General features: G+C 44.9%; 1 protein-coding gene across 3 annotated transcripts; it reads right to left on the bottom strand.

The window, feature by feature from the left end:
• Window positions 1–565: 565 nt before the first annotated feature.
• TENT5C (terminal nucleotidyltransferase 5C) lies at window positions 566–21,151 on the bottom strand. 3 transcript variants are annotated; one of them, XM_045546926.1, is made up of 2 exons: window positions 21,089–21,151; window positions 566–6,010 (listed from the first exon to the last, which is right to left on the bottom strand). In XM_045546926.1, the coding sequence occupies exon 2, from the start codon at window positions 5,982–5,984 to the stop codon at window positions 4,809–4,811; it is 1,176 nt and encodes a 391-aa protein (XP_045402882.1). In that variant the 5' UTR covers window positions 5,985–6,010; window positions 21,089–21,151; the 3' UTR covers window positions 566–4,808. The 3 variants fall into 3 exon arrangements, 2 of the variants coding, with proteins under 2 accessions (XP_045402882.1, XP_045402881.1); XM_045546925.1 differs by lacking the exon at window positions 21,089–21,151 and adding an exon at window positions 19,319–19,450; XR_006734054.1 differs by lacking the exons at window positions 566–6,010; window positions 21,089–21,151 and adding exons at window positions 17,023–17,044; window positions 19,319–20,214.
• Between the last annotated feature and the right edge of the window lie 534 nt (window positions 21,152–21,685).

Genomic DNA, 21,685 nt, shown 5'->3' with positions numbered 1-21,685 from the left:
TCAGCACAGAAGGGAGGTAGGGCTGGGGGTGGAAAGGGGGTGTTGTGAATTGCAGCAAAGGAATCAGGAAGGAGGATGTTGACCATGCAAGGTCTACAATATCTCTCTATACCGTCAAACATCCACCAGCTCCTCAACTATCACTTGCTCACTTCTATGCTTCTTTGAAAATGTGAAGAAACTATGGTTGTAGTTATCTATAGCATGGCGGAAGTTATTTTGGTTTTCTTGTTGAAATGGGCTGGGAGCCACAGGCACTGGGTTGAACAAGGCGCCAGCAAAGGCAGATTTCAAGACTACACCTCCTGTGGGTATTACCCAAGAGGCTTTGGTCAACAAGAAAGCTCAGTCTGAATTACTCAGGCACTTAGAAAAAGATTCCAAATATTAAGGGATTTGTGACTTCCAAGGTAACTACACCCCTCTCCCAAGAGAAAGCACCATCTTTCAGAGAAGTATCCAGGGCTGATAATGGTGATAACTGCCCATCTCCAGTGAACATGTTTGCTGAAACCTAAATATGTTTGCCATTAGGAAAACAAACCAATGACCATAACTGACAAGCTTTTAGTTTTAAATATACCTTTATTTCTCAAACTCAAAGCTTTAATTTATCAAGTTCTAACACATTTTGCATTGACAAGTGATTTTATCTCTGCATCAAGTAAGAAGGTTAGTGACCATTACACCAAAGAGGAAACCCCACACATCCTAGGCACTGCTAAAAAATATTTCAAAGGCTATGCAAATATAGAACAGAAAAGCTTCGAATTTAGTCTAATGGGTATCTTACTTTTCATCTACATTAATTTGGAAATAAATTGCTGTTTTAAGAAAATTAAGTTTTTATCCATAAGAAAAAGGCCAGATAGCTTGATTTTTAAAGAATACCTTCCAATCCATATTATTCAATTACTTCCTCTTTAGTGGATGGTCATCTCACCTTCCTATGCAAACACACACGAGAATTTGTACCAGCTCTCACTAGCCCAGGCAAAACTCCATGCATTTTCTTTAGCTTACACTTCAACTATTTTTTTTTTTAAAAAGTGATAGGTAAACAAGATTTAGGCACTTGAACTCACAAAAAAGAAAAAAAAAAGCCTTTTCTTTCCCGATCCTTAGAGGTCTCCAAAAGTAATCCTGAAAAGTTGCCAAATCTTTTAAAATTCTCCTCTACACATCTCCCTTGGTCCTCTGAATTTACTGGTTGAACTGGAATATGTTCCAAAGTCAGCTGTGAAATTCTGGTCTCTGCCAGATTAAGGATGTGAATCCAACCTTGGAAACTGGAAGTTCTTCCGACTTAAAGAATCCACCAAAAGGGTTCTCCCTAGTGCAGAGCCCCAGTCAGATACCCAGGAGTTAATGGCCCCGGTGAGCATCAAGTTCTCTTCTCACCACTGGATAACGATACTTTAATCCACTCTCTGGAAGAGGACATTTGAGCTAAGAAGGAAGCTGCATTCTAATACAAGGCACCAGTACCAGAAATTTAACTAGAAAGGAGTGATTCCTAAAGTTAGGAAGTTGCTTTTGAGTGGCACCATTTCCCAAAGTTAACAAAGCAGAACTAGTTAAAATCCTAACCAACCACAAAGGTAAGGGGTTAGTGCGTGAAGTGAGGCTGAAGGATAAGCAGATTCAGGGCTTTAGCAATTTAATGCACTGCCACAAAACACAGGTTCACACACAGCACTCTGTGGCTCAATCTCTAGTGGAGGCCAAACTGGAAAACAAACGTGAACACCAAACCTCATCTGTCCCATATACCAGGAGCTAAGCATCATCTTCCCTGCCCAACTCACCCCACCTGCCAGGTCTCCCTGGTATGGGCCACGTCACATACTACATGTGGTTATCAGGAACTCTGATTTGAAGGTGTTAGGGATATAGAGTTTAGTTTCAGCACTGAAGTTACTGAGGAATAATGTCTTACTGCCAAGGTAAGATTGAAAGGTCAGACTGAAGCTCAAGGCCCAGAATCTAGTGTATGCTCTTCTGCCAACACAAGGGGAAGAGGTAGTATTTTCACCTCACTGCTGCTCAAATGGACTCCAAGAAGCAGGCTGGGAGAACAGGCTTCCTACTTGCAGAAAGCATCAGAAAACAGTTCAAAGTCATGAAACAAATGAGAGACTGCTTAAATTTAGATTAGAACTTGCACTTGAACTTCAGTGCCCTCTACCACTGCCAAGTTTCATGTTACTCAACACACAAAAAATCAGAACCACTGGACTAAGTACAAGTCCAGGGTACCTGATGCTTGTATGAGTAGTATGAAAGGCAGGTTTCAGCTAGAATTTCCAGACACCTGAAATTCAAGGTTACCCAGCTTATTCTGAGGCTGGGAAAAGGCACCTAGAGGTGGAGACACCATTAGTCTGGGGGTTGTGTTGTAAAAGTGCAACTTTGGTCAGTGTAACTTTTTACCCTGATAGTTTTAGAACATGTGTCTATTCTCAAATGACAAAAAGAGCTGGGCTGACTAAAGAAGTCAGGTGAAGATACCCCACCAAGATGGCCATCGTACAATGGTAAAGACTAGGGGCTGGGAATTTCTCACAACTTCTGTACCTCCCTTCATCCTCATAGGAGAACTATTACCAGGTAGGAAAAAAATACAGGCAGAAAGAACTCCAAGGACAAACTGGAAATTTAATTACTTGATGCAGATCCTATCTTCATCCGGTACCTCATTACTGGTCCCCAAGCCTTCTAAGTAGAAGCAATACTGATTTGTGTTAGCAAGTGCCTATGTTGGTGGCTTTATCACATTTCAAAGCTTTGGTTAAACAAATGTGTCATTTTTGTGCAAATATGTTGCCATTTGACCACAATGGCAGCTTTTAAGGTCATGGATAACCAGATAGTTTTCAAAGTTGGGATCACTCTTCACTGGGATTCGCTCTTCATTGCCCCTTTTTAACACTGAAGCACCCTGGGTTCCCTCAAGCAGAACCAGCCTTGACTCAAAGCCAATGAATTCAAATACACCTAAGGCTCACAGGGCAACAGCAGCTAGTTACATTAAGAAGTGGCTTCCAGTCACCTCAGGTAGCACAACACGAATACCTCGCATTTTAGTCACATCTGAGCTGCTTTTAAGGGGACCAAAACATCATCTGAAAATATTTTTAGAAAAAGGTAAACCACTCATTTTCTCCCAAGCATTTCTGCATTAAGATAACTTCATTGCTTAAAGCGAGGAGAAAGCAATCACTTAGGGCTTTGGATTTTTATGGGCACAGGAGAAAATAAAAATCAGGAGCACGGATTTCATCAATTCACTTCAGAAACCAAGATGGCTGGCAATATTGACTGTCTTTGCCCTTGATACCCCCTAAAGTGATGCTTCCTAAGAGATCCCACAAAAAGTTTCAAAACACAAAATCTGTTATCTAAATCTACTGAGAAAAGCAACAGTAGCTAGAAGTCTTCCATTTACTAAGTTTGCTTTTGACTAGAGATTAACACTGTTTTCCTTCTAAAGTGCAGAATATAAACAAGTATGGTCAAATGTACCAGAATCATTCTCATTCACTCAATTCTTTCCAAATACACTGGAATGACTTCAAAGTGCCTTGGTAGCTCCGACGCATACCAGGCCAGGCTGAACACGAACCTCATACCTGCACGCACAGCACATAGACAGCACATTATATTCTAAAGCAATTCCACAGGTCACTCGGTTCTATTGAAATTCCTGAATTCATCTGCTGTCAAAAACACCTGGAGAAGGAAATTACTATTTTTGAAAATACAAAAACAGAAATAACAAAAAACCAAAAATAGCCAAAGTACTCCAGAAAAACAGCTTGTCACACTTGGAATGTGACCAAAATGGGTTTCCAATTAAAACACGGGAAGACCCTCATGTCAGTTCCCATAATGACTCTAGACCCAGCACAATCCTGTCTTAGGAAGAGCAAAACGAAAGTCAGCCCCGAAAGAGCTGATGAAGGAGGGAAAAAAAGGTGTCATTCAATAAGAATTCCTTAAAGAAAAAAAGAATGAACATTCAATGTTTCCTATTTACAATCACCCCTCCCACCACCACCACCACAATTCTACTTTAACATTATGTTCCACATTTTATTTTGTTTTCAAGTTACATTTCAAGAAAAGGTTATTTTTTTTTCTCAGCAATATCTCATAATTCCTCAAGATAACACAGCATCTAAACCATAAACCACTTCCAACCAGATCTCAATTCTCCAGCTATTGGCTTTGGTTTATTGATGAAAGAAATTCTCAGCTCTGCTGACAGGGAATAAACATAAGCAATTTAGTCCCTTGAACAAAAATTAGGTCACAAGAGCACCCTCATGTTTTCCATTTTCTGCCTGACTAAAATTGATACAAGAAAAGAGATTATCAGCACAACTTCCATGAAACTGCTGAGAATCCCAAGCGAGGACCAACACAGCCTACTCTAGGAGCAAGTGAGAAGAAAAGTAGCTTAACACTTCTCATATGCTGCCCAAGCTCTCCCAATCTGTTATTGCAGGGCTCAAACCCCCACGTGCTAATGCTTGGGATGTGACACATTCGTGTCTGTCTTGGAAAGATGTAGATAGTTCACACTTCCTACAGCATTTTCCAAAGTGGCACTTACTATGGGTCCTTTTAGGGTTGGCTCATGGTTACGGTAGACCCATTCCAATGGGTACACAAAGAAAAAAAAACCAAAATCAGAGCTGAGTTCCGCTTTAAAAGCCAAACACCTACATCTAGAAGGAGGCTCCCCTACCTGAGAGCCCTGGCTGTACTGGGGCTCCCACCGTGGAAACCCTCAGGTCTCAAGGTTAGTTACAGGGCAGCCAGGTAGGGTAAGGCTGGCTGTAGGTAACTGGAGGATGGGCAACGTAGTAGTTGTTGAAGTTGCCATCACTGACATAAGGAGCTGGCTGGTAGTAACAGGTGACGTTGGTGGCGTTGGGGATGATGTTTTGTTCTGCTAGCACGCGCAAGGCCAGGAGGGAGATGAGGTTCAGGGTCTGCCTGCGTTCGTGTCCCATGAGGCACACGGTGCTCTCGTTCACTACCCTGCGAAGGATCATGAGGTAGTCGTATTTGCTTCTCTCTTCTTCAGCAAAGTGGTTTTGCAGGTAGGTCTCCAACTTCCTTTGCTGTTCAAGGATGTCCGGGAAGTCGATGAAAAACCTGGAGCACATGTATCGCTCTAGAGTTTTGATTTCTTCCTGGTCCGTGGGCCTGAAGTCCCGCACGAGAAGGTTGCTGTACTTGAGAAGTCCCCCGCCTCTGATTTCTTCGGGGTTCTTGGTGGCGATCAGTCTGTTCTGCAGGTGATCAAAGGCTTCCTCAAAGTCCCCGTACATGCTCTCCCCGATCACTGTGGGGTGGAAGTGCTCAGAGATGGGGTTACTGGAGCAGTCATAGAAAAAAAGCAAAGAATCCAGGATGATTTGGAAAGAGTCCACACTAAACTCAAACTGACGCCGGATGGAGTCGACAAACTTCAGCTCCACGTTCCTCCCGTTCTTGTTGGAGAGGGAAATCAGGCTCCAGCGGTCAGTGTCCGTGCAGACCTTCACCAGCTTCTGCACGTACGCCTCCTTCAGAGTCACTGGACTGATTTTGAGCTTGTTCACGCCGTCTGGCAGGAAGTTCAGAAGGGAACACAGAACCACATCTCTGACCAGCTGAAATTCTGCTTCTGTTGGAAGAGCCACGTGAAAGATCAGGTCCAGGTCTTTGCAACCCAGGCCGTTGTCTTTGACCAAAACGTGGCCAGCTGCAGAGCCATTCAGCCGGACATCCTGCACTTTGATGCCTGCCTCCTCCAGCCGGCTGCGGACGGTCTGGACGATGTCCTTCAGAGTTATCTCCAAGGTTGGAAAGTTGCCTCGTCCGTGGATGGGTACGACCTCGGTCAGGACCTCGTGCAGCCGGCTAACCTGATCCCAGTTGAGCACGCTGAAGGAAACGCAGTCCCTGGCACTGCTGCTCTCCTCTGCCATCTTGGGGGACGTTCTGGCCGAGGAAACTGAAAGAGAGAGGTGAGAAACAGGGTTAGGATTCTCTTCTGCCTGGCAAAGCAGCTCAAGGGACTCAGAGGTATTTGTCTCTGAACATTTTCCTGTAAAATGATGATAAACAGCACCTACTGTTCAGTGTTGCTGTGAGGATTAAATGAGCTATGTAGGTAAAGGAAAGTTCCGACATAGAGTAAGGACAAACATACACAAACTTCTATACCGACTTAGATGACTTCATGGTTTTGTTTTGTGTGGGTTATTGTTTTGCTTCTTTCAACTGTGTGGGAGCAGGAGCTGGAGTGTGCTGGTATGTGTGAAGGGAACCAAATCACTTAAACACAGTATTCTTCAGTAATGGGCCTCTATGGCTTGCTAACGTTCTGTCTTCTCCGCAAGTTATTTCTGCCGTTGGCTCCCTAACTACGTTTTGAACTGGTTGATACCTAGGTGACAATACCCACACACAGTACACATGATACACACACACACACACACACACACACACGACTTCTCCCACTCCATGAGCAGACGGATTCTCAACTCTGGACTATGACCTCACCAAGAAGTGGGCATACAACCACTTTTGCTAGAATAATGCATGTTCCCTCAGCAGGATTCCCATGTCCCTTTCACTTACGGGAGAGGTCTGTCCTATAACAAATACATCTGTCATCCAAGATAGAACCAAAGGAGTTGTTTGTGTAACTAGATTTCTGGTCAACAAAAGTCATCTATGTGGTAGAACCATTCTTCCCAGCAAAGATGCCCTTCACAGGACATGGCCAACTTCCTCAGGGCAGTGTGATCTTTCAACTGTATTTTGAAAAATAGTACACTGAAGCTACCTAAGGAAAATAAAGCTAGCACTGAGTACTAGAAAAATACCACTTCTTATACTTCACCTGCTAGAGCCACAAAGTTTCCAAAGTAATTTTCAACTACACTCTACTTTGCAAAAAAATGAAATATAGTGGATTTCTGGAAATCCTAATATATAAAAACAAATACTGATATATTAAAAAGTCCAAGGTGCTTGTGGATCCACATAGGTCATGTATTAGCTGGATGGACATAAAAGTCAAAACAAAGGGACAAGGTGCGGTCCTCAGATTTCACTGTGAAAAGTTTTCCCACCCCCTCTGCCTTTCTGACTTGCTAGACACACACAAAATCCATCCTAATGACTTCTGCAGTTTCATTGTTTGGAAGCTGCTGCGTTTGAATACACATCGGCATGCATTCTCTGAGGGTTCCAACATGGATTTCTGGCCTTGCACCACTGCCAGGGATTCCCCGTGGTTGTTACTCAGTGTCAGGGCATTGCTGGGCACACGGAGATGGAGATGAGCTTTCTGGGTGCTCCCTATCAAGAAGGAGGGTAAGAATGCAAGGAATCAATACAAGGCAGTGTGTGGTGTGGACAGTTCTAGTAGCAGAAATAAAATGTAATACAAAGGCAGAAGAAGGGGTGTCCCTTGATGGGGTGAATGGGAAGGCCACAGATAAGTCCACTTATGGGGAGGCTACAGAAGCCAACAGAAAGGCAACATGAGCTCGTGGCTAGGCTGAGAGGCAGAAAGTAGGAGGCTGACTGTGTGATCAAAGCAGGCTCTAGAAGACCAACCTGAGGACGAGCCCTCCACTGCTCACTGCAGGATCTTGTGAAGAAGAAGATAAAAGTTTCCCTTCAAACCTCTTTGGACAGCATTAAAAAAGGCACTCCTAAGTTAGACACCAAGCAAAATCTGAGATGAAATACTTAATGGTTATTGCAGCTAGCATTTGGTTTCAAGTCAGATTTGCAACAGAGTTCTCTTTATCATGTTCCCTATACACTTATAATAGTAATTCTCTGTGGCCTCTTTTATGATTAGCATATAGTACATTTGAGTTTATTGTATAGGGTGCTACATAATGAAGTTCAAATGATTATAGAAAGGTATGACTGGCTTTGAGACACAGCTAGACTATGATCTCGTGGCACAGATTTCAGGCATGTTGGCCTCTCTACGGAGATACAACTCACTTTCCACTGTAGCACCTGTTGTGCTTTCAAAGATCATGTTTGTGATACAGGTGTGAGAAGTCACACAGCAATGGAAAAGCCATAACGCAATCAGTACTTGGGATTCAAGTAGCAATTTTAAGAAAATCTCCAGAAAGAACCTCGATAACATTACAGAGGAGAATAACTGTAGGAATTACTTTGACTAGAGTCTTTTTTTTTTTTTAAAGGAGTTGTTCCAAAGGGGGTCCCTACAGGGTTAAAGGCAGGACTACTCCTACTCTAGAACTTTGGCAGAGGGGCATCTAAGACCAGTGAGAATCTGGAAGCTATAGCCCTTTCCTTTGGTGCAGGGGGAAGTATATATGAGTGAGAATTTTCATGCCTTTTACAATCTGTGAACTTGTAGTAAATTCTGTTAGAATCTGTTTTAGACTAAGAGTTTGTAAGGTTCATGTGGGAGGAAGGGCAGGAATAGCCACGAAAAAGCTATGAAAAATAAAAGTTATATATACTGGCCTGTAAGAGATATCACAAAGTCACAATCATTGAAACAGCATGTTACTGGCACAAAAAGCAAATCGATGGAACAAAATCTTTAAAACCTAAAAATAAAATCAAATACATAAATGGATTTAGTATATAATAAAGGGGCATTTCAATATAGTAAAGGTGGGGGAAGACATCTAGATAGTTATCTAGATTTAAAAAAAAAGGTGGCTCCCTATCTCATGCCAAACTAAGATCTAGATGGATGGATCAAAGACTTAAGTGTAAAAGGATGAAACTCTAAGAGTACTAGGAAAAAAGGATAGTAGTTATATATACTTAACAGAGTAGTCCTTTATAAATCACCTAAACCTTAAAAGCCACAAAAATTGATATATTTGAATCTATAAAAATAGAAGTATACACATGGTAAAAATGCCATAAAGTCAGAAGACTGAAAAAAAAAAAAGATTTGTATCATTGGGCAAAGTATTCACTTTCTTAATGAATAAGGAGCTTCTACAAATCACATACCAGGACATCAACAGAGAAGGCTCAATGGACATAGACATCTAACATTTGACCTTACTTAACGGTGGGGCAAATTAAAACCTCAATGTATTGTTTTTACCTATCAAATTGGCAAAGATAATAAGTCTCTTTTTCTGCACTGAAAGGAAGAAAAATAAAAATAAGCCCCAAGTGTGGGAAGGAGACACCTCTAGTACACTGTCCATGGGCTTTCTGGAGAACAGTGCAAGATTCTTAAGTGGACATACCCTTTGACATAGCAATTCCACTTCTATTAAGTCTACTCTGAATTTTATCCTACAGGCATACTTGCAAGTATGCACCAAGACAGTCAATGGAGAATTATTCATAAAGCTGTAAGTATTCATCAGAAGAGGGTTAAATGATTTGACACATGTATACAACAGCATACAAAGGCATGCAGTTGTTGAAAATAATGGTGTCTGCTCTTTCTGTATGAATGTGAAATTTTCATCAAGAGTCATTAATAGAAAAGTTAAAACTGTAAACATTTATTCTTATATTAATACAAGCATATAAACTCTATGTATAATATACACAAGAGGTAGCTCAACCTATACCAAATATCACCTCTAGTTTAGCGGGCAGGGGAAGAAGAAAACTTATTCTGTGCCCTTTGTATTTGGAACCTATACGTATGTTAGTTAAAAATTGAAAATCTTATGATCCATGTTCTAAAATCTCTCCCTTATGAGCCTTCTATTCATCTGCTACCTTAATTTCTTCAATTCCTTTCTCACCACTCCTCCCTCCACATCCATGTGCCAAAAATCAAATATACTTGGAAGCTTCCCCTCCAAGCCTTAAATGTTGATTTCTGCAGTGATGGTGGGGGAGGAAGGACTTTTTATTCCCCCTAAAATGCCTTTTAGTCAAGTTTCTACTTATGTACTCTTTAAAAGATGTCATTATTTATTTAAAACAAACAAATGAACAAACCCAAAACTCTCAAAATAATGAAAAGCCACCTCATCTGGTCCCATTCTATGTTTGTCATCCAAAAATATTTTTTGCAGTTTCACAGAATTGCTATTTCTCATTTCAAACATATAGCTACTCTGGTGATACTATGTTGATTACTGGCTATAGTTGCAAGAACTTTAATAAACACAACAAACACCTTCAGGAATCCAAGATGCCTATGGCTGGCCTCTTCCATGCCAACTTTTCACACATAAGGGGTTAAGTTTTGGAAAAAAGTAGTCTACGTAAAAGCACAGTGTGGGACATGACAAATGCCACGTCCATGCTATAGTTTTTAATTCTCTCAATTTACCATGATTTAGATATAGAGGAGCTCAATCTATTGAAGGCTCAAATTTACACTAAGTTCACATTAAGTGTTTAGTTCATTCAAAGAGCTTAAAAGAAGTCATTTGTGCCTATTAGAAAGGAATTCATTTTCCCTCACTCATCCAAACAATCCTGAATACCAAAAGCATTTTCAAGTTACTTGGACAAACACTGGTATTACTAGAATAAATCCAAGTCATAGGCTCCCAGTGCTTAGATAACACACCAGTGCTTAGAGCAACAGTTTTAGTTTTAATTAACCACGTTAAATCAACACTGATATAATCCCTGCATAAAAGAATCACGTGGAACACACATTCCCAATTCATGAAAGGCCCTGGTTAAAGGCAAATTCTAGTTAGCAGAACAAAATAGTGGCTAGAAAACACATTAATTTGAACTCTAGTAAATTCAAACACAAGTGTTTGATTTCTCTTTCACTGTTTGAGAAGCAGATTCATTGTATTTTGCACAATAGAAAGCAGAAAAGGTTGGAGCCATAATTTTTCACTGACTTGAAAATTCAGGCACCTTTTTACAAGTCAAGATGACCAGCTGCCCACTCAGTCCAAACTACTTAATCTTCCAAAAGGTTTGACTCCTGATGAACAACTATTTCAGGGATCCTTGAATTCCCTTTTCTTCTGTCATCTGACTGCAGCAGAAAGTAGAATACACACACTGGGGGGGTGAAAAAAAACAGGTTTGCAGAGGTGGCAGTAAAAGAGGGAGAGAAAGAAAAATTAGGCCAGAAGAGCAGACCAAGCTCCCTGAGGAAAGGGCTGATGTCAAACCTACCTTATAGTTTCCTGCTGCTCAAGACAAGTTGATCTGAAAACCTTTGTTTGATCACTAATAGGGGGCAAAAATTGCCTCACGGCTTATCTAGAGCCCTGGACTAGCCAAGGAACTCCAGAAACAAGGGTGGAAGACACCATGAAGGCATGAGGGACTGAAGGTGGGCAAGTGGGAGAGGCAGGCGCAAGAGGTGGAGATAAGAGAACTAAGCAGTTGACAGTTGCATGCAGGTCTTAGATCAAATCAACACAGATTCCTATTTTGTGCCTGGCACTAGACATAGAAATTGTCCAGAGTTCCTGGTTTGGTATACAACCATGAAGGTAACGGCCGTATATACCTAAGTGTAGGTCTGTGATATTTAACACGAAAGCTATCTAGGTGACTGTCTAGAAGGTTTCAGGAAAATGCTGAGGCTTCAACTGAGGCTCTCTCAGCTACTGAAGCTTTTCATCAGTCCAGAGGCAACCAAGCATCACCTTCTTCTGACCTTACTGTGGGTTTAAGAACACAAAAGAAACACCAACACACTGCAGCATTCCTCTGATGACAAGAATTCCCTTTCACTGTTTCTGGATGCTACCTCTAAAGCGTGGATCTTCCTAATAAAACTTTCCAGCTCAGGGTAAGAGAACCAGTCATGGGCAATGAACCAAGCCCGGTGACAGACTCAAAGAAGGGTGCACATGGAACAAAGACACCTGCCGTCCCTGGCTCCTGGCCAAGAGGCAACCCACACACTGTGAGTCTTCCCACACACCTTCCACACAAATTCTTCTCCCTCATGTACAACACAGGACACTTTAGGCAAAAAGAGACCATTTCATTGTGTGTAAAATCCTAGAGAACTGAAGCAGAAGTAAAAGTGGACAGCAATACACTTTGTAATACCTTATCCTGAGTGAATGAGAACCGCAACTCCTGGCCTATTTCTTATTTGCTTATAAAATAAAGGGTGTAGAGGTGTGTGCAAAAGCAAATGAAATAATACTTAGTAGGAGCCACTTCACATCACTTGCCATTTAATCCTCACAGGCTTCTGAGGAAGCCACAACTGTCCCTTTTTCACAAAATAAGTAGTGAGGTTCACAAAAGATTAAGTGAATCGACCCCAGGTCCTCAACTCCACGGCTACTGTCCTAACTCTTGGAACTGGTAGCTCCCTACAAGGGCTGCCTTCGTGGGTGGGGAGAGTGGTAAGCACACGTCCCAAACCACAAGTGCACTGGGACAGACAGTTCTTGTTGCTACTAAAATCTTTTCTAAAACAAAGATTTTGTTGGTCCTAAAAAAATAAAATAAAATAAAAAAGGAGCCAGAAACCTTCCATTAGGTATACAACCATGGTTAAAATCTTCCCATCGCCACCTGCCCACACCATACACACCAAGGGCAGCAAAGCTGGAGTCGGTCACCCTTTACTGTCTGCTTCTGTGCGGATTCTAGCAAAGCAAAAGGCACCAAGGTAACTCAGCTGTGCTCCTCAGAAAGACACCAAGGAAGATAATTTATTGGCCACAGTGTGTGGGGAAGTCCTACTTCTCAGTTGTTTCATAACACAAACATCATCTAGGCCTGCCTGAGTCCTTTTCCCACAGGGTTACTTTTACTACTTCCTCAGAAGCTCCCGTCAGGTACTAATGTGTGCAGAACTCTCCAGGGGCTTTTCGTATAGCTGCAGCCACAGCCATGGTCAGGGGACACCAAATGTGACTCGATATTTAGCCCAGTGCCAAACCATTTGACAATGTCCCGAATAGGCAGCAAGACAGTGCTTCCAGGGCTCTATCTGGATCAACCTATTTGATTCCTACAACAACCCTATAAGGGAGATAACCTCATCCCCCTTTACAGATGGGGAAAGGGGGAACAAAGACAACACAAAAACTGTAAACTGTTCAAGGATGCCCGAAGTGGCAGAAATTAGATTTAAGAGGCTTCCTAGGAGGTGGATAGCTTTCAGGGACAGGGCGCCTGAAGAAAAGCTAGTCACTCAGGTAGTCACAGGAAGGAGATGGCCATGTGTAGAAGGAAAAGGAAAGAAGGTATGAAGATTTTTTTTTTTAACGAGATGGTTTTTATGGAAAGAAGTTTGGCAAAATGTGCTCCGGCCACTTACGTGGGGTAAAACCAGATGCCAAGTTCTGAAACCAAGGCCTAAGTATTCAGAATCAAAGTATCTAACAACTGTCAGTACAAAAACTCCTCCCTCAAAATCATTCTGGATTGGGGGGGGCGTGTATACAGCCTGGCAGGAGCCACCAGAACTGAACATAATTAAGAAATGCTAATAGTTACGCTAATGTTTGTTTTAAAGGAACAAGGGCTGGGAGATGGCAGCCTAGGATCCTAACTTTCTGAGGGGAGCTACCAGATAACCAGCCGTGTTGCAGGGCAGTCTTGATTTTAGAGAAAGCAAGTCCAGGAGAGAGAATCCAGAAGTGACAGGAGCGGGGACAGTCAGTTTGCCAGACAAGCATTAATAGGAAAAAATAATGGCACAAAGAGAGAGGTTTTTAGGAATGCACCAGTCTTGGTCCAGCAGACTAGGCATGCTGCTTTGCTCATCGAATAAAGGAACAACTACTGGGATGCGCTCTGACGGCTGGGAGATCAGGAGTGTTGATCCGCTGACAAAGCAAGCAACAGGATAGGACACTGCCTACAGACACGAGGACAACCTTCTCAGATCAAAGAAACTGATACCCCAATGGGTGCTACAGAGAGACAGCTGGTGCGTGTGCAGGCAGCGGCCGGGACTCTAAGGGCTAGCCCAGGAAAGAAGACTAGAACAAAACTGAAAACAGGAAGACCCCACGAATGCTGCAGTTGGGACTGGACACCTGCTGCTTTCCCCACCTGCACGCAGTTGGACCCTTGAGATTCTTTCACCCACAAGCCAGAGCCGGGCACTTTGACCATGAACATCAGTCCCGCTGCTTGATATAGGCAGCAGCAGATAAGTGGGCAGAAAGGAGAAAAACCAGCATCAATATGGATCTGGGCTTTTGAAGAGAAATCCTCCCTCACTCCTTGAATTCCCTGGGGGTGAAGGCCAGAAGTTACCTAGGAAGTGGGGGGCAGGCCTGAGGAAGCCTCTTGTCTACGAGCTGCTCACCTGGGCTGGGCCCCACCATCAGCGAGGGGCCTCATTCTGGAGACTCCTCCACATCTCCAAACACATTAGAAAGTTCCAGATAACAGAGGCACACACCAGGGTCTCATGTCCATGGAATAAGGGTTTAGATTAGCAGATGGCCCAAAGCGTCAGATCCAGATAAAATAATGCCCTTTTTTTTTTTTTAAAGAACAACAAAATATAGTCTATGCTAATTTTTCTCCAAGAAGTTTTTGTTACAGTTGCCAACTCAAATACCTGCCACACATTCCACCTCAGTTCAAAGAAATAACCGCCCAGAGAAAACATTTCTAAGTCAGTGGCACAACAAGCCCGACAGTTGGTCTTTTCTCACTCTCAGCTCGATCACGTTCAGCCGGAGGTCTCAGGCGATTTTCTCAAGGTTATCAGCAACCTCCCAGCCATTGAACAGTGATGTTTACTAGAGTCAAAAAATTCGGTTAGATTCCCACGGCAACGGGGACACCGTATGAGCTGTGGCAAGCAGAGTCCTAAGCTGAAATCGTGCACTGGGCTGTCAGAGTCTGAGGGGCCTTCACAAACCCTCACTTCCCAGCGATGCCGACACACAGCTCCACCCACAGACACCTGCCCCAGGACAACTCCAGCAGAATATTCTTTCCCACCTTGGAAAATAAGATGCTTAAGAAAGCGTGGGTGAGTAGATAATGCTGGGAGAGACAGCACTGCGGCTGCAAAACACTGGCTCAGACACTCCAACAGGGACGCCTCAGAAGTTCAAGTGCTGAAACCAATACTCTAAAGTCGCTGCAGATGGAAATATTAACGAGGTCAGAACACAGACATCTTTAGACGGAAGTTAGGCACAAAAGCTCTGATGTTTTTCCAAGGTGTCAGTGTTAAGCGCTTCACACACAACCTGAACTGGAAATCATCTTTGTTGCTACTTGGTAACTCCCTCTCACACCATCAAATGCTTCTTTCTAAATCAGAGGTGTTACTGGTCTGAATTCATTAAAAGAGATCCCCAAACAGAGCCGGCCCTTCTGTTTTAGAGATTGACGAGACTGGGAAAAATAGGATAATTCTAGAGAGGAGACTGCTTACTGTAAGGCTGACTGAGTTCACACACAATCCACAGGGCTTAAGAGCTGACAGCCCGCAGGTTTTATCAAAGGCTGCTTTACTATCTAACTTGCCAGCTTAGAGCTTTGAAAAGTCCTCTCTAGGCACTAGCAGCATCCCTGGGCCTTATCAGGAAACGGACAAGCAACTCTTAGTTCCTCAAATGCAGCCCTTATCACAGGTTAGGCACATAGACACACCCAAGCACAAGGGTCTGTGTATGAGCTGACCTCCACCTCAGCAGGGATGCTAATTACACATACACTTCCAGCCAGGTGTTTTTTTGTTTGTTTGTTTGTTTGTTGTTTTTTTTTCCACACAGATCCTTCCCAAGGAGATAGCATGCATGCAGCAGGTACCTGACCTCCAGGTACTGAGCGCGGCAGCAGCTTGAGTTTAGAATTATCAAGTAATTAATGCATCAGATATCTCATAAGCACCTTTTACTTGAAAGTTACCTCTTGCATTGTCACTCAAATTTTAATTGTTGATAAAATTTAATTGTTGGTTGTGTCTTGGTCCCCTGCCAGAAGATTTTATCAGCAGTTCTTTGAAATTCTATTAACTTATGATTATTATCTAAGAAACTTAACAAAAGAATGAGCACTGGACTAGGAATCAAACGTCACGTGTTTTAGTGTCAAGCCTGACTCACGGGGTGAATGATTATCAGTAAGTTAGCCATGACTGACTTTCCTTTCACTCTTTCAAATATCTGAGTGCCTACTATGTTCTGAGCACTGTTCTAGGAGCTTACGATATACTAGAAAGCAAGAAACAAAGATCCCTGCCCTTTAGAGCATATAACCTGGCTCACACTCTTCTTCCGTAACTTTGGGTCATTAGCTCTTGCCTCCCACACGTGCAGAATCAGAATTTGGGAGTGAAATATATTTGCAGGTGGTCTAGACCTGTGCTGCCCAATATGGTAAACCTAAACTGAGATGGGCTGTAAGTGCCAAACACACACATACTGGACTTCAAGGACTCAGTGTGAAAAAAGGAATGTAAACTACCTCATTTAGATTTTTTGTATTGATTACATATTGAAATGACATTTGATATGGCAGATTAAAAAGGCTTATTATTAAAATGAATTTCATCTATTTTTATGCTTTAATGTGCCTACTAGAAAGTCAATTGTGCCTCTCACATTTCTGCTGGACAGCGCTGGTCTAGTCTGAAGTCCTTACCATAATGAAGAAACTGAAGCCTGAAGAGGTAAAGGCAGGCTCCACAAGGACCGGAATTCAGGTCTCCCCACAACTAAAGGTGGCCTGACAAGCAGAGAGGAGGTACTACAAAGATTACAAGGGCCTGGGCACAGGGACAGCAGCAGTGCTTGTTCCTAGTTGAGCAACCCCGGGCACGCAACTGGACGCATGTCAGATGCTCAATTAGTGTCCGCTTCATCTCTGCTTCTGCATCAGCACACTTCCTATTGTCGCTACCATGCAGTTGTTCCATGTGAATGACAGAACTGCCCAAGACCACGCAGCTGCGGGAGTCCTAACGTCCCTCTCTAACTCTGACAAGCAGAGGGCAGGGGTCAGCAGTGTATCTGGGGTAAGGAGAAGGCAGCTGGGCAAGATGCATGATTACCTTCTCTCCCGTCCTCAGCATTCATTTGTCCAAACATTTGAGTATGTGTTTTGTGAGGCAAGGTAGGGCAGTTAGACTCTGCAAGGGAGGTCAAAAATAAAGAGTCAGAAAGGTAACAAGTGTTGGAAAGGAGGCTCAGCTTCAAGACGAATGGGCAGTTCCTGTGAGCTCCGACGACGGTGTTCGAGGTGCACGAGACGGTAGAATTGGCCAGAGGCAGGGAGACGTGCTCGGTTATTGCTCTGTCAAGTTGCTGCCTACAGGCCCCTAAACCAGGTCAGTGATGACAGTGGAAGCAAAAAATAAAAAAGAGAAAGAATCAGCAGAACTAGCAACCGAGTGAATGCAGAGAGAGAAAGGCTGAGTGAGCCATGTGAGGCTGGTGTCAGGGAGGGCGGGAAGGATGGGCAGTGCTTAAGGGAGCCAGCCTGCAGCTCAGCTTGAGGAGTTTCAGCTGCTGCTCAATTAGTAGTCCCTGCCCCGTAGCTCCACACCTTTCTCCTAAGGCCTCCACTTAAAAGAAGACCCAGAAACCACCCTGGTTGCCTTGGCCCACCAGGAGATCACCCATTTAAAGTACACCTCCCTCCTTGCAAAGAATGATGGTCCATCACCAGCTGAACACGTATGCAATGACAGGAAGACCTTCCGTGTGCCAGGCCGGCTCTGGAAGCAGGCGCTGAGGACTCAGCAATGAGCAGATCCCACTTTTCGGGGTCTCTCGTGCCAGCGGCCAACAGAAACGAGAGAAAACGGAACACACAGGGAAGCCAACTCAGCTCCTCTCCATCCACAGCGCTTCCAGAAGCCTTCTGGAATGCCATTCCCTTGGCCTCCTCAGCACCTGGCACAAACTACTTCCCAGGAAGCACTTAACTACTTACTGACTCAATCACTGTTATCCAAGAAATAAACAACACTCTACGCAGTTTAGTGACCAAGACTCCAAGACGTTAGTCTCAGGCTCTGAGACTAAAAAACATCCTACATGGAGAGTTGCTTAACATCAGCAGTTATTTTCTCATATTGGTTTTTTCCTGTTGTTCCAAGAAGTTCTCAAATAGTTCTAGAACAAGCTAGAGGCCAGCTGTACAAAATCTATTAATTCTAAACAATTTCTAAGGCTTCCTTATATAGTTGGCTTATATAAAATGCTTCCTCTAAACCATTTAAATTCTAAATATAAGCTTCCTTAATGCATGTAGTGAAAGGGTAAAAAAGTTTGAGAGACTTTATGTCCTGACAACATCACAAAAGATCAGCACTACTGATATGTCCAAGTTGCTTTAAACACATGAACATTTCTTAAAACACAGAGGGGTCTGCTTCATCATACCACTTTATGTCAATTAGTGTACTGCAGTCAAAACAAGATGGCAGAAAGCATTTTTCTATATCGCCTTGTTTACCTCAGTAACAACACAAAAAAGCAATGGACCTTATCTAACCAGAGTAATGTTTTATCCCAAGTAACTTCAGACTGCATTGCTCCCTCTTAATCCCTAAACACACATGCACACAAAACAACATACAGCCCAGAGTGAGGTGTGAAACCAAGAAACACAAAAGCAACACAAGTTTAACTTAACTCATGAAACTAGTCTTGGGCTTCTGCAGTTTCTCTCAGTTATGCAAAAAAGGCTTAACATATCCATTCAGAGACGGTGACTCCATGAACACAACATATCAAAGATGAAAGATGAAAACAAGGTATTTACTTGAGCAGTAAAAAAAATTTTAAGGTAGTTTTCTAGTTTTATATCAAATGTGTCTGGTTAATGGTACTGTGAGAACAAGAGCACTACAGTCCACTCTTAAGTTATCTTTATTGCTCCACTGTTCCTTGGACTTTCAGAAGTATGAGGAATTCTCTGTTCTCTGTTGGGTACTGCAAGATGTGCATAATCTCCCCCGGCCTTGAACACTGGGGGATGTAGCCTAAGCATGTGCAGTATTGGGAGACAGAGGTGGGTGGGAGAGGGCTTCTGAAACTGGCAATGAGATTCTGCTGATTACTCACAGCAAAACTGAAGAAACTAAGTAGGGACAGCCACTGGTGCTCAGCTAAGTCACACTCATTCAGACAACAGGCTAAGAGCCAAATCCTTTTCCTTCAGAGGATTTAATCTCTGGATACAAGGTAAGTATTGTGGAAGAAACTCAGCGTAAAGAGTACAGCTATTAGTTCTAGGTACAAAGTTACAAAATTAGGAAGCTTTGTTAACAATTTAGAGGCCTCCTGGCAGAGAAATTAAAAAAACCCATAACTACCTGAACACTTATATACAATATATGAAAATCCTCTAAAAACTCTTTATTGAGAATATACGTACTCTAAAGCTATGGGTATACCTTAAGAGACAAGGTTTCAGTTATCTGAAGTCCACTAAGCTTGACTCCAGAGATAGTAAGTTTTCCATCTTCACAAACAAGAATGCCAGAGGACAGAACCACTGCTGATCCGGCTCAGACCACTTCCCTGAAAGCCAAGAGAACAGTCAGGATTTTTTAGCCCCTACCCCACCCCCTTAAACTGCAGGGTCCAATGGGGCAGCTCTCCCTCAGTAACACCTCTGGGGATTCCAAACACAGTAGATTCTGGGCATGCTCTCCTTCCACCCTCCCAGCTGCCTGCCTTGCTTCCTGGCCAAGGTATTCAGATTGAAAGGTTGGTGTAGCCAACAATGGCCACCCTCATCCCGCTGGAGGGCAGCTGGGCCAGCCAGGAGTCTACTTTACGAAGATTTAATCATCTTATTTCCTGGGCTGGTGTAGTCCCCTAACCCACCTACCAAGTATCCTGAAGAACAAGTTGTCAAAACACAAACGACGACATGCACATTCTTTATGAAAGCTTACTTACTTACTACTATAAGTGCACTTTAAGCACTTCATTGTATGCATGTTATGTCTCCATAAAAAACCGGAAAACGTTAAAAAGGAAGCAGGTTCCTACTTAACACAAGAAACCGGTCAGAGCCCCGCAGAAGCCCGGCTCCGGATAAAAACGGGGAGGGAAGGGGGCTGAGATGATCCCTCCCGCCTGGTCCAGCCCTAACAGTCAGTTTTCCTGAGGACTTGAGTCCTCCAGAAAAACTCGCCAGGCATTTCTGCTGTCCTCCCCTCCAACTTCGAGGTAGCGCCGTTTGGTTTCCTCGCTTGGGTTCCTGCGCTTAGGTGCGCAGGCTGCCAACATGCACTCTCCGGGCTCGCCACCCTCCTCCGCCTCCCCTCCCACCCAGCTCCCTCCTGCCTCGCGACCGGGCCACGGGAGCCCCCGGACCGCTACACCTCCGGGGGCAGACGCGCCTATCAGCCACCGGCAGCACCGCTATCCGAATCAACTGACTCAGGGCTTTTCACCTACGCGGTAAGCAACTGCCATTCCAAAAAGGGGAGGAACCAGGTTTCACAGACTCCGGATTCTCGAGAAGTTTCCGAGACGCGCAGCGCACAAGTCACTCTCTTGGGTCACTTCGCTCCCCACGGTGTCCACAGTCGAGTGTGAGTCCATGAAGAGTGAAGGATCCCCGCTCTCCTCCGTAAAACCCAGGCCCAGGCAATGAGCCCGGGCAGCGCCCCTCCCCTCCCGGCCCCTGACCACCGCGCCTCCAACTGCGCCTCGTGAAACCGCCGCATTCGAATTCGCACTCGGCCAGGCGGCGAAGGCGAACGCGCCCGAGAGAGCGCGGAGAGACTGCAGGAAGGGAAGGGGCGGCGGCGGCACCGTCTGATCCGGGGAAGCAGCCGAGGCGCCCATCACACTCTTCCGACGCCACGGCGGGCCCGGCCAGCGCGCAGCCCGCGGGACGCGCAGAGCAGGAACTCGCTGAAGTCTGCCAAGCCCGGGCTCAGGACTCTGGAGAGTTGTAGCTCCCTCTTGGGCCGTCTCCTCTGGCCCTCGGGGCGGGTGTGTAGAGGGCGGGGGTCGTCGCGGGAGCCCGAGGGGAAAGGAGCCCTGGTCCTGGCACCTGTCTGTACCTCCCCTCCGAGGGTTCCCCCGACCAGGCTCGGCACAGCCTTGAGCACCGCTTGGCCCGGACAGACCCTCGAGGGCAGAGCGCGCGGCTCACAAGGGCCGCCGCATCCTCACACCTGTAGAGGAGGGGACTGTGGACTCACCTGGGCGGTGGAAGACGAGGCGACAGAGAAAGGTCCTTGGCGTGGGCAGCCTCCAGGAGCAGCGGCGCGGTCACTACAGCCCCCAGGCAGCGGCACCAAAGTGAGCTGTCCCGCCGCCGCCCCCTCCGTTCTTATACGGCAGGACGACGCCCCCGCGCCCCCGTCCCCGCCCCCCGTCCCCGCCCCGGAGCCTGCCCTCCTGGGGAGCCAGGGGCGGGGCGGGGCGGGGCGGCGCCGGTCCCCACGGGATCCTTCCGCCCCGGCGCTGACGGCGGGGGCGGGGCGAAAGGCGCGCTCTGATTGGCTCTTCGGGTGAATGGTTGCCGAGAGACAAGTAAATCTTCAGCCGCGGGCAGGGGCGGGGGTGCACAAGGAGGTAGCACTGCGCAAGCGCGATAGAGAGGGGCTGCGTCGGCACCCGCTTACCTTCGGAGTTGCTGGGACACACCTGTACGCTTTACAGGTTTTTCTGCCGTTCCTATCGCATAATTCCACCCCTCCAAGCTTTGCCCATCTCTAACCTGCTCCCCCGCGGGCCTGTTTTTTCTTCTGCATCTCGGGGAATTTTCGCGCTGGTTCTTCCTCTCTCCAGGAATG

Source organism: Lemur catta, chromosome 3 (assembly GCF_020740605.2).
Source record: "Lemur catta isolate mLemCat1 chromosome 3, mLemCat1.pri, whole genome shotgun sequence".
Lineage (NCBI taxonomy): Eukaryota > Metazoa > Chordata > Mammalia > Primates > Lemuridae > Lemur > Lemur catta.
Note: the sequence above shows the minus strand (reverse complement) of the source record. Positions and strands in the feature narration are given on the sequence as shown.